Source organism: Sprattus sprattus (genome assembly GCF_963457725.1).
Source record: "Sprattus sprattus genome assembly, chromosome: 4".
Taxonomy (NCBI): Eukaryota; Metazoa; Chordata; class Actinopteri; order Clupeiformes; family Clupeidae; genus Sprattus; species Sprattus sprattus.
Window position 1 is genome coordinate 15,421,125 of NC_137923.1, and position 12,869 is coordinate 15,433,993.

The 12,869-nt window shown below is 39.2% G+C and overlaps 1 protein-coding gene across 1 annotated transcript; it reads right to left on the reverse strand.

The window, feature by feature from the left end:
* Positions 1-270: 270 nt before the first annotated feature.
* LOC308363370 (putative E3 ubiquitin-protein ligase HERC3) lies at positions 271-12,202 on the reverse strand (the record flags this gene model as incomplete). The annotated part of the gene is made up of 15 exons (XM_080836182.1): positions 271-382; positions 534-592; positions 698-761; positions 876-1,042; positions 1,203-1,346; positions 6,728-6,802; positions 6,919-7,076; positions 8,033-8,225; positions 8,379-8,484; positions 8,970-8,979; positions 9,337-9,464; positions 9,563-9,693; positions 9,803-9,894; positions 10,145-10,366; positions 12,073-12,202. Coding segments are annotated over 15 exons (1,791 nt in total), but the record flags the coding sequence as incomplete, so codon positions are not given.
* Positions 12,203-12,869: the final 667 nt, after the last annotated feature.

The following is a 12,869-nucleotide window of genomic DNA, read 5'->3' on the forward strand; positions in this document are numbered from 1 at the left end:
TTGAACTTACTCAAAAATTTCAACTTGTCCTCTTTCGACAGCTCAAACAGAACTCTCCAGAAATTCTGAATCAACAAATCTGCACTCTCACATCCATGGTACTCAGCAATCTGCAAATGAGCAAATCAGTACACACTAATCACTACTACACATATCATTTAACTACCTGGTGTTACAAGTTGAGGTGAAGTCATTTACCTTCCTGAGATCCTCCCACTCATACTCTGCCTCTCCTAAGCTGAGTATCCTTAACTCATCAGGATAGAACATCTTCCATGTTTGGGCAGGGCATGCTCGACCAAACCCTTCTGCAAAGGCCTCAAACTGTCGTGCCACGGATTTGTTAAACACAAAATCCACGTACAGATCAACAAATCGTTGCCTGATGATAAACAGTAAACAGTCTGTTAGCGCTTTATGATAGGCCTGTTCACCGTTTCATTGCTTCAGAGTTGTTCACTGTTGTTGATCAGTTCTTTTTTCTTCTTCAAACAACCCTTACAAAATTAAGGCATACAAAAAGGGCATATAACCTGTTGCCTTTGGTCACTAAAACCTCTCCCCCGTTTGGAATGAGATCCTGTCCTTTCACCTAAAATCAATTAAAAAGTAAATCAATCAATGTCAGTGTGACAAAACAACTGTTCATTTTCTACATATGCCAAATGCAATCATGTTCTTACATTTAAATACTTACAGTGAAATCTTGCTCCAACTGTTCTAGGATTTCATTCTCATAATCCAGTAATGCTTTTAAAGACCTGGTGTGATCAACAACAAAATAACAAGAGACATATACAACATTAACCTCACTGTCAGCGTTTACCTCACAGGAATGCATTATTAGTACTTATAGTAATACGTTGAAAACATACCTGGCCTGACATGGTGACAGTTCCTCCAAGTCTCTCAGTGTTGGCTTCTCCCCCAGAAGCTTTTTAAACAGTGCTGAAGGAAAGGGAATGTTCACTAGACGGTAATTGTAAAATGCCATCCCAAAGATGGTGCCTATATCCCTGTAAACATCAACAGCTTTGCATTCCTGTAAAATATGAACAACATGTAGCATATTAACATGTTTGTGTATATGCTTGTATGTATAGTCTGTGTTATATACCGTTCCATTTATCAATCCATCTACTTTCTATCTGTGTTAACTTTTTTATTTTAAACTGTACATTCTTGAAGTTTCAAAATCTCACATCTGACATGAACCACACAAGTTCAGATTCCTCAAAGATCTCTAGCAGCTTGGAATCCTCTGAGAGCAGAGCTTTGCCGAAGAGGCTAAAGAATTCCTGGGATACACCACCATCATCAATGCCGTTTTCTTCCATGAATATCACCTGATAGACATGATAAAACTCATTAAATAAGTAATTCCCCCTGTGAATGAATATTGCTACATCAAATTGATCGTACTAAACAGACAGACCTTCAATGGCCTGCTAAAGTCATGGATGTTCCTTTGCAGATACTCAAATGAGTCCTTCAGTAAAGTCTGTCTCCTTACATGCAGAGCGTTGCCATTTATCTGCAGCATGATGGAAGACTAATACAAAATGGAATATTATTGAACACATTCAATTAGATGAGCATTCTTATCAGCACAACAAACATGTTTCTCAGGGCCATCATAAAACATGTCTGAAATGATCAAATTAAAAGTCTGGACTCACACATCTGATTTGTTTGTCCAACAGAAACACAACCTTCTTTGTATCCATGTCAAAGATGCAAGGGAATGTTGTTACAGACATGACTATTTTCTAAACATGGAAAAATCACAAAACACTGTATTAATAAATTGGTAAGCAAGTTAGGGTAACCTTTAGAGAAATACATAATATATATTTATGTACCATGTAAAGTTTTATAAATTGCGTGAGCTCTGCAGGATCCCAGCCGAACAAAACCACATTGCAAACCCCTTGTGATACCTTTTAAAAACACAAAAACACAGTATTAAGTGTAGTTAGTTTTCATCTGCAGTGCCCTCCAGAATTTTTTGAGTTTATTTTTGAGTATGAGTGAAAAAGGCTAATGAAAATCATAAGAAAACCTCAAGAAAAAAGTCACAGCTGATCACAAAATTCACATAATTAATTCAACATGTGTGACGCAATTTTTGGCACTCCCTCATTTAGGGCCTGATTTACTAATATGCGAGTGCTTCTTAATCTGCGTTCGCAAATTAACGCACGGTGTTTTAGCGCATTTTAGTTGGTATTTATCAAACCAGATCGCGCTGGGCAATCTGTGTTTACTCCGCCCTATATAGGGCCTGATTTACTAACATTGCGACCGCTGCTTAAACTGCGTTCGCACATTAACGCACGGTGTTTTTCCGTATTTTCAGTGGTATTTATTTAGGAAGAGAAAATGAAGCTACAGCAAGTGGAGATTGATATACTGGTTCACGTTCGCTCAATCACTGAACCTGATTCAATGTGTGCGCTGCTATAATGTTGTTCTGCCCGCCATCACCTACAGCAAGATGTTTAAAAGAACACGATTATAAAGAATATGCTATTGGTGGTATTAATGCATAAACTGTCTATTATAACAATATAGATGTGTACATGGCGAGATTAATCATTTCTACAAGGGACATGGGTTCACTACAATATATATGGACGTGGGTGCAATCAATGGTTCATATTACATTCGGAAAGTTTGCGATTTCAAAAAAAGTCCTGTTTGATGTCTATAATTTCAGCTGTGGCAGTGGGGAAATGTATTGACCAGTGCGCCATAGCAATGCTTCGAGTACCTGTGTGAATATTTGTGAAGGCTGAGACATATCAACTGCTGATACTATAACTGTTTGAAATGATCCGGTGCCAATATTTGCAATGTTTACCAACTGATTGAATGGAATGTGATCTCCGTTAGAGGGTTAGATGTCATCTCTGATCTGGTTCAGTAATTGAAGTATTGCGTGGCTGGTTAACCTGTACCGTCTAATGATTTGTGGTTCATTTAACTGAAAATGTGTTATGCGAGTTGAAAAAATGATTTCTGTGCGCTGTCTCTGTCTTCTTTCTTCGCCTTGCTCTTATCACTGCTACCATATCAACGTTTTCAGACTCAATGAAATTGCGCTTCCTGGTTAAGACGTGCTTTTATGAGGCGGAGAATTATCCTGCAAATTGGAGACGTGCGCTCCACAGGCAGTTTAGTAAATACCACGCATGACATCATTAGGCGCACTTACCTTGTCTCCACCCATGTAAATTGCGCCTCACGCCTACGTTACCACCCACCTCCAAGTTACCTCCCCTGTTCACACCCACAGGCGTTAATATGCGCTGCGGCCCCTTAGTAAATACCGTTTTATGTTTACGACCGCTATTTTACGCCAGAAATGGGCGCAATCCTGTTAGTAAATCAGGCCCTTAGTATTTTCTTCAACTGTCTTTTGCCAACAGATCAGCAGAGTCCTGGCTCTTCATGAGCTCAACCCACAGGTTTTCAATTGGATTCAGGTCAGGGGTAGGGATGGGTATCGTTTGGGTTTTTTCCGATACCGGTACATAACCGATACTTTTAAAACGATACCGGTGCCTAAACGGTGCCAGAACCGATACTTTTTTTTTTTTTTTTAATTAAAGACATTAGGCTTATTTATTGCCGAGGCAAATAGTTTTCTTCAAATTTAACAATATATTAACTGTTTAAGGTATACTATAAATAAAAATAAATACAAAACACTTGGCTTCAAACCTTTTAACTTCAACTATGAACAATATATTAACTTATAACAACTGTTTACAGTATACTTAAATAAATATAAATAAATACATAACACACTCTGTACACACACTTCACACTTCAGTAATACTTTTGCAGAAATATGAGCATGTTTGCCTTCAGAGTAAAAAAGATATTAATTAGTTTGCATTTATTTAAACCCACTGGTTTTGTGAATGTGTACTGCCCCTTTAAGAGTTTAGCTTCAGAGCCTCTTGAGTTCTCTCCCCCATTTACACGCAATTTTGTTGTTGCATATGCTGCACGTCGCGTTGTTTGAATCTTTTTGTGCGAAATACAGCCACACTTTTGATCGTTTACCTTTCGACATTTTCTCCGTTATATTGATGGCTAGCTCTGTTTGTGCTTGCTCTGTGCAAGGCTGCCTGCTCTTCGCTGTCAGACTGTTGCAATGTTATTGTAGCGTCCGAGTGCTCTCTTAAGAACTCACATTGAGAAGGAATATCTTTGGATGAGACGGTAGCTCTCCGTTTAATAAAGCGTATCCAACTTCTGCTTAGAACAACCACACTTATCTTGAAACCGAAACCACACGCAAGTCAACCCATTACCATGGCAACTACTCAACACAAATCTCGTTTCCACTAGTCCCATACGGAATGCAGCGTGAGCGACACAGGCGAGAGTCTACATTGGGAGATGGAGCAGTTTTATATGTGCCCCACGAAATCTGTTAGCAACACAAAAAAGTATACAGATCGTACTCAGAAAGATCTACGCCACTAACGTTACATCTCGTTAGCTATCGCTAGTTTTGTTAAATTATAAAAATTTAAATTAAAAAAAAAAAAAAATCTGCTCAGGCACCGAAAGGAAGCACCGAAATCTGCGTTGCATTTCGGTCCGGGTAGGTATCGGTTGTATGGAACCGGTGCCGTATTGGTACCGGTTCTCGGTACCCAACCCTAGTCAGGGGATAGGTCACAGGAAAACCTTTATTTTGTGTTCATTTCTTTAACCATTTTTGTGGTGTTTGATGTGTGCTTTGGATCGTTGTCCTGTTGAAAGATCCAACTATGACCAAGTTTTAGCTTCTTCATTAAAATCACCAGGTACTTTCTAGAATCCATAATGCCATGTATGCGAACAATACTGCCAGGGCCTTTAGAGGAGTCCCACAGCATCACATATCCTCCACCATATTTAACGCTTGGTTTTAAGTGCTTTTCTCTGTACCTATCTTTATTGGTGTGTGGCAAACTCTGAGCGCTTTTGCTTGTGAAGAAAAAATAGAAAGTCTTCTTTCTGGCATACCTTCCAAGCAGTTTATTGGCATGGACGTGACGTGTTATGATGGATTTGTAGACGTGGTGACCCTAGGACGCTACCAAACTCTGTAATTCTAAAACTGGGCTTTGGAGTTTTTGACCTCTCTGGCCGTCATCCTCACTGTGGCTGCTGACAAAATGGCCTTGTGCCTTCAAGGCTGGTTCATGATAGTTTTGAATTTCTTAAACTTCTTAATGATTGCCCTGGCTGTTAATATGGGCATTTAACTCCAACCAGCGTTTTTCTTCTATCCATTCCCTGACTTGTGCAAGTCAACACACTTTTGCCTTATTGCAATGGAATATTCTTGAATCTTTCCCATGTTGATGGATCGATTTGGGCCCTGTGTCACCTCATTTCTATACAACAGTGAAACATTAAATCATTGATGACTGCTTAACATTTCCTAAACACTTAGGCCACCTTTAAATAAGTTACATATAAGAAGGATCATACTTAATTTACATTTCCTTGAGTAAAATTCTTGGGGTGCCATAGGGACATATGTGATTTTGTTTTAAAACTTTATTTTTCACTAATGGTTGCCTCACTCGCAGACTAAATTTACCTTAAATAAAGATACGATTTTTTTTCTGTTTTCAATAAAACATTGAGATTAATAACCAAAAGGCTTTTATAAGCCTTTTCAATCATCTTTAGAAAAGGTGACAATATTTCTGGAGGGCACTGTACAGGCCGATTTTTACTTCTCCGATTCGGTAGTAGAGGGAAACTTTGGCACGCCTTGGCAACACCTTCACCCAGGTGTTAACGCCCATCCCAGCCCTCGGAGAGCTGGTCGGAGAGGAACGTTTTTTTCTAACTTTTCGTAGAGAGTAGGAGAGAGTCGGATACCCCCTTGGCTGTGATTGGTCCACTAACAACATTATTTCCCAACGACATCATAACCCACCGAGTCAATGTCTCTCACAAAAGAAAATTATCGACAAGTTCTCCAACAGCTGAATCCAGCTGATTACAACCACTATATACTGTATAACACTTGTTGTCTCTCTACATCTCAGTCACGGTGTGTGTCGAACTCACTTTCATTAATCCAGCCTACTGATTTTTGTTTAGCCTCCTATCTTGATCTATTTCTTTTATTCAGACGTTACATAACTTTCATGACCACAAATATAAATTGGCCAGCGTTTTAAATTGTTTCTTAATGTAGAATGGTCGGAGCAAAGCCTCATGGGAAAGGGGACAACTCCCGTACAGTTAAACTGTTAAACAAACTCCCGCACATAGGAAGAAGGCTGTTATCCTTAATGGGATTTATTTTATTGTCAAAAACGCCAAGTGGAGTTTATTTACAGCCAACACTATTGTATTACGAACACTGACAACACACACACATAATGAGAAGGTAGCCTACACCTGGCGATTCTCTTGCCTTTAATCTTTCACCTTTGAATAATCTAAAACGTCGTTTTAAAGCGCTGTCCTTATAATTATTATTGCCGCGGTAAATTACTTTCAGCACCCACAGCCGTCGTAGAAGTGTATAGGGCCTGTAAGTACGATCAAATCCTTCTGATTCCGACCACCCGCCCATTTATTTTCGAGGGCGGAGAAGGTCGGAGAAGGATGCAGAAGTGTATTTCACTCTTAAGTCTTCTCATGTTTAAACACAGCTTGTATGCTGACTACTATGTGGGGGGCTATTATTAATACTTACAAAGGTGAAAAAGTCGTTAATCTCCGTCACATGAAAATGACTGTCACTCAGTCCACTGTGTCTTTGGCTGTTAACCTGCCAAAGGTAGAAACACCAGGGAGTCTTTTCATGTGCTTGACAGGATGGAGGGGTAACTTATACTTTTTTAAAAGACATAACATGTTTTGAATGCAGTCTGGAGATGGGCTTACTGCATAAAGCTTCTGTAGCACCACCACGGTTTTCTTCAATGGCTGTGAGTAGTCTCTCTTCTCATCTCTGATCCGCTCAAAGAACTGTGTGGATACAGAGTGGAAGTTCTTGACCACAGTTCTGAAGAAAGAATACCCAATTCTGGACCAGTATCCATCTGTGAAGTAAAGATGTTTAATACTATTATTACATTTTGTGTGTGTGTGTGTGTGTGTGTGTGTGTGTGTGTTTTTTATATATATATATATACTGTATACTGTATGTATACACCATATCACTCGTCATATTTTATTATTGTATTTATTACAAATGTATCCTACTTTGGTGACCAAAGAGGATAGATTTTGCAATAAATACTAAACCACATCAAATGGATAACAATGCCTATATGAATACATCCATATACATGAACTTACTAATCAGGAACTAAATGTGACATTTTTCGCATTGCCCTTCTTGCCATTACTAACCTACTACGTACATGGACTAAATTTGTGAATGAAGTATTTGTCTTTTTGCATACTACAGTAAATAGCACTAAAGTTCTGTATACATTTTTGCAAACTACAGTAAATAGCACTAAAGTTTTGTATACATTTTTGCATACTACAGTACATACTGTAATGCTAAAGTTCTAGCTTGTTTGACTTGTGAAACTGTGAACCTCTCATCCAAGGTCATACTACTAGATAATTGTTGGTTTAAGTTTTTCACTAATCACAGAGGAGGTTGTATTAATAACTTTACTTTTCTTTTCCTTTATTTAGGCATGACTACCAAATAAGTTACAAAATGAACTATTTTGCTCAAGAGAGACTGCCCGCAAACAAATTTGATCTTTTTATGAATGTTGCTCAGTTGAATAGGAGTAGCACATCCTCTGAATTATTAAAAGTTTAAATATTATATTTATTGCTGTATGACATGAACAGAAGCTGAATTACAAGAAACCTAATGCATTCTTTGGGGGTTGACATGGAGGTACATTAAAAGTCAAACCGCTGTAGAGCAAAGTCATGTTGCATATTTATTCAAGAATGTTACTTATCAACCAAAAAATTACCACATTGTTAGAGTTAAGGGTTAAGATATATAATATCAGTGGATACTCACTAAGAACCTTCAACAAATCAGGATGCAGTCTGAGAATGGCCTCAGCCAATGAGACAGCGAGGTCTGTCCCCAGCTGCTGTTTGAGCAGCACCCTCAGCAGCTCAGGCAGGATGAGGTAAACCCTGAGGGCCTCCACTCCAGCAGGGCAGTGGCTCAGGGAGGGGAGCAGATGCCGCTGCACCACCCTCTCAACCTGAAACAAACACAGACAGGCAGAGTGGAGTAGCCACAGTCTTCACATTGCTGGGGGGCTGCAGGTGTGAAAACTATGTTGAGACATTTTGCCATTAAATTACAAATCTCAAATTGTCGTAAATTGAGCAAAGAAAATGAATATGAATGTTACCTCTTTCAGAACCTTCTCTTTCTGTGACAGCTTCTCAAAAAACTGGCGAGTCATTGACAAATCCAAACCGCACTGATGTTCTGAAGTCGAGTAATGTTTGTCAGAGCTGCACACAAGTACGGAAGGGCTTAACAGGGTGTATGTAAGAGAAATACTGTGTATATATCTATGAAATATGATGAGCAAATGACCTCTACCTTTTTTCAAGAAAACTCCCATTGATACATGAGACAGAGGAGAACATCTTTGTGATGTTCCTAGAAGTATGGAGTAAAGGAGGCAATGCGTATTTTATTTGTGTGATAAAGTATTTTTAAAGTTTTTTTTAATGAGTACATACAGTTAAAACCAAATGGTAACATAGTGACTGAGCCATAATTGGTTACCTCTTTGTATTTGTCCAATCTTTTTGGTTGCTAGAGATCCATCTGTCTGCTATCTCTAAATCTAACTCCCATGCCTTCTTCATTGGATCAAAATTAGGATGACCAGCAACCCACCTCTGTAGAATAATGTAACGTATCAAGTCTTGGACTACAGAATAAAACTGCGATAATGCAAATTTTCAATTGAAGGATATTTCAAACATACCTCTCCAGGCCTACTAACAGCAAACGACTGGTTAGCCCCTGCAAAAATTCTCTTCATGGTGCTGTCATTGTTTTGCTCTGTCAGGGTTTAAAAACATTGCTGCTACTCAAAAACAAATCTATTTATTTAGCAAGTTTGTTTTTCATAAAAAGTGCTTATTGCCTTCAAGTATTTATGTTCCATTAAAAGTATATCAATAATATATTTACACCACTGCCAAATAGTTGAGCAATATGCTCCAATACACAACAGAAGAGAACAGCTAGTTCAGAATGTGCCTGTTTACCTAAGAAACAATTAAGAATAAAACTGTGTAAGGATGCACAGCACAGGGTTAACTATGTGTGAAGTGAAAGAGATGTTTTACCTTGTGGTAGATCAACAGGTAGAGGAACAGCCTGATTGTTTGTCTGGCCACTCCCGAGCTGCCCTTGCTCTCCACATCCAAATGCATAAATTATGCCTTGGGACTCAACAAATGCCAATGTGTGATATCTTAGACAAAAACATATGTGCACTGAGATACAGCATTTCCAAGTTTTGCTTTTTAATTTTTTCTGCTGTTCTAAATACATTTTACAAATGAATGTTACCTCCCACAGGCTATCTGAGACACCTTTGACCCCCAGAATTCAGCCACCAGTCGTGGTCGTAGTTCATCTCGGAGAGAGTTGTGCCCCAGCTGGCCATATCGTCCTGATCCACATGTAAACACTAAACCATCCTAGACAAAGAAACACATGAAAAGTTGTTCCTATTCTGTATGTCAGGAGTACACACACATATATACATATATATCCAGCACACACAGACACAATGAAATACCCATTTACCTTGGTTAACACAGCAGTATATTCTGCTCCACAAGAAATGAAAATGGTCTTCTTCTGACTAAGGGAGACTACAGGGGCAGGACTGAATCTGTCTGCACACAAGAGTCAATGAGTAAAATCAGACTGTAGAAACAACAAGTGCCAGTGCCATCCGAATGATGTAGCACCCAGTACCATCCCAATGATGTAGCATCCAATACCATCCCACCCCTAGTTATTTGGAGATGTGATAGAAGGCAGTAGTCAACATAGAATTTACTGATGGTTTAAATGAACCATTATACAGTATAAATGATGTTGCTTCACTGTGAGGTAACAATCCTCTGCTTCCCCTGTACAAACCTGAATCGTCTCCAAGGCCCAGCTGGCCAGTGCTGTTTTTGCCCCAGCCAAACACGGCCCCTGAGAGGGACAGGGCAAAGCTGTGGTCTCCTCCAGCACTGATCTGAGACAGGGGGATCCCCACCAGAGACTTGAGGGGTTGGGGGAACCGGGTGCTGGACTCCCCCTTTCCCAGACCCAGCTGACCGTTGGAGTTCTGGCCCCACGTGAATATCTGCCCGTCTGAAAGCAGAACACATCTTCACAGCGCTGACTTCAGCAAACATCAAATAACACCCGTTTTGTTAAATGACAAAAAATACATTTGTTAAAACACATTTCCTGCCAAATCTTCCTTAATCTTCCATGGGTTATAAAAAAGGAAATTGATGTTCTCCAAAGGCACATATCTCATTGACCATGTTTACTTTATGCCATATTAAACTAATGGTTTTATAAAAAACAATATCACCCACTGAAGAGTGTGTATGCCTATAAAAGTTGATTATATGTGTAGCGTGATGGGGGGGTTCCCAGCATGCATAGGGCGTGTGTGTTTGTTGTGGTTATTTAGTTGTTATCATTCGGGTTAATCGTCCCTTTTGTGTCTAGTAGAGGTGTTTGTAAAATGTCCATAATTTAGCTTGTGTCTTGCGTTGATTCATTCCTGTGTTAGTTTAGTTGTCCACCATTAGTGTAATTGTGGGTTCCTTGCTATACCTCTTCCAAAAAGAAGTTGCAGCCAAAACCAGAAGCAATGCTGTTTGTTGTCTCTGGGAAGAACCCTTTGAGTGACACAATATATGCTATACATTTTTTTTTAGTTTATAACATGAATACCTTTGGTAAGAGCTACTGAGTGATGGTCCCCACAAGCAATCTGTACAATTTTTCTGTTTTGAAGGTTTGCCAGACACCTGAGTATGAAAACCAAAGACACGTGATGAGCTTGGCAAAGTGCATGATAGTAAACGTAGCTGTGGAACTAAGATTTCACCTACTTTGGGAGGCTGGATACATCAGAGGAATTCCAATGAAGCAGTGTGCCCTGGTCAGTTAGCAATGCAACATGTGTTGCTCCAACACAAACTGCTACAATCTTGCCACTCCTTGTTAGACTGACTGCAGATATAGAAAGTGAAAGGTGGGTGAAAGGTACATTTTCTAAATTCAAAATAATGTTGACTGTTATTTATATTATAGATCAAGAATGACATCTGCTTATAAATGTTTTGTGTATTCGTAATATACATAATGCACATGCCATTGCCAAATATATGGAATGTCAATGTTATCCAATGTGAAGTAGGCCAACAAAAATGTTCTTCCACAAGTCAAACTGTAGATCCTGCAGTATAAATGTAGAGCTGTACAAATGACATTGCCCGGTAAGCAAAAACAGGGTGAGGTACTGTAAAAAAAAAAAAAAAAAAAAAAACTGGTGGATAGAGGGCGCTATTAAAGCAGATATTTTACTTCAAATTCCTTAACAGCTTTAACACGCCTAATTTCTGTTCGTGTTTAACATACTCCGATGAAACTCATATAAGGGCTGGCATCAGCATGTCATGTTCAGAATTTCAGCTTGTGTCTCAGTCTAGATAAAGACAGAATCTGGGCTTTGTAAGGGCAGATTCGTAATTTTTTCATTTTACGCACGATGTTGACTGCACAATTGATGCGTATTGACGGGCAGCAATTAGTAATCTCCGAAATACGATAGCCACTTTTGCGAGCAAAATTTCGACATGCAAACGAAGATGGCCAAGTCTGATAGGCCTAAGTAGGTAACACTGCTACACTAAGCTTAACTTTTATAAACTGCTAAACCTGTTTTACTTGATGAGAATAGCTATTTAAATAGCCTACACTTTGGGATTAATAGTAGGCTACCACCTTGGTTTGTGGAATACACTTTACACTACCATAACGTCTCTGACGCCACTTACTTTTTTTCCACGTTGCTCCCTCTTGACTGTTTAATCTCACTGCCACTGATGCACTTCCATTTTCCCTCAGGATCGCGGTCACTCGTTCTCCAATAGATAGGTCGCTGATTGCTGCTGCGGGGACAGCCATCTGTACCGCATCGGATGTATGACAACACTTATCCTTCTTGTTAAGAATATTAAGTTCTTGAAGTTTTGCTTCCCCCCAACAATACATCTTATACTGATAGGTGTAGTTTTTCATGTAACAACGACAGTTAGCCTACTATTGGCAAGGACATCAAAAACATAGATTCTGAGTAATCTGAAAACCATCTGTGAGTGTTCATGAGGAGGCAAATCAACACATAAGTAGTGATGCTGACGTCGAGACCGAAAATGAAACTCATCGGCTAGGCTACAACAGAAATGAAACTTGCTGGTTTCGAGACAGCTATACTACTCACAGAGAAAGGCCTTTTTGTCATCCTTTGAAAGCTCCTGGACTGTCTACCAGAATAAGAGTTGGGTGATTTTCAAAGAATCCAAATTCATACAATGCATTTTGGAGACAGATTCACATGTCACCCAACTGAAATAATAAGTACACTAAAACATCCCCAAAGAACATACTCAAGTTGCACGGGCAAAACAGTGGTATTTTACTAAATGCTCCAAACAAGGGACATATTTTACCTTTAAACAAGTTCAAGAAACATGATGGTAATACAGCGATTGCTTAATAACCTCTGTAAATTCATGCCCATAACCAAGTTGACAGTGGTTCCCAGAGGCTCACTATTGTACACACTACATAG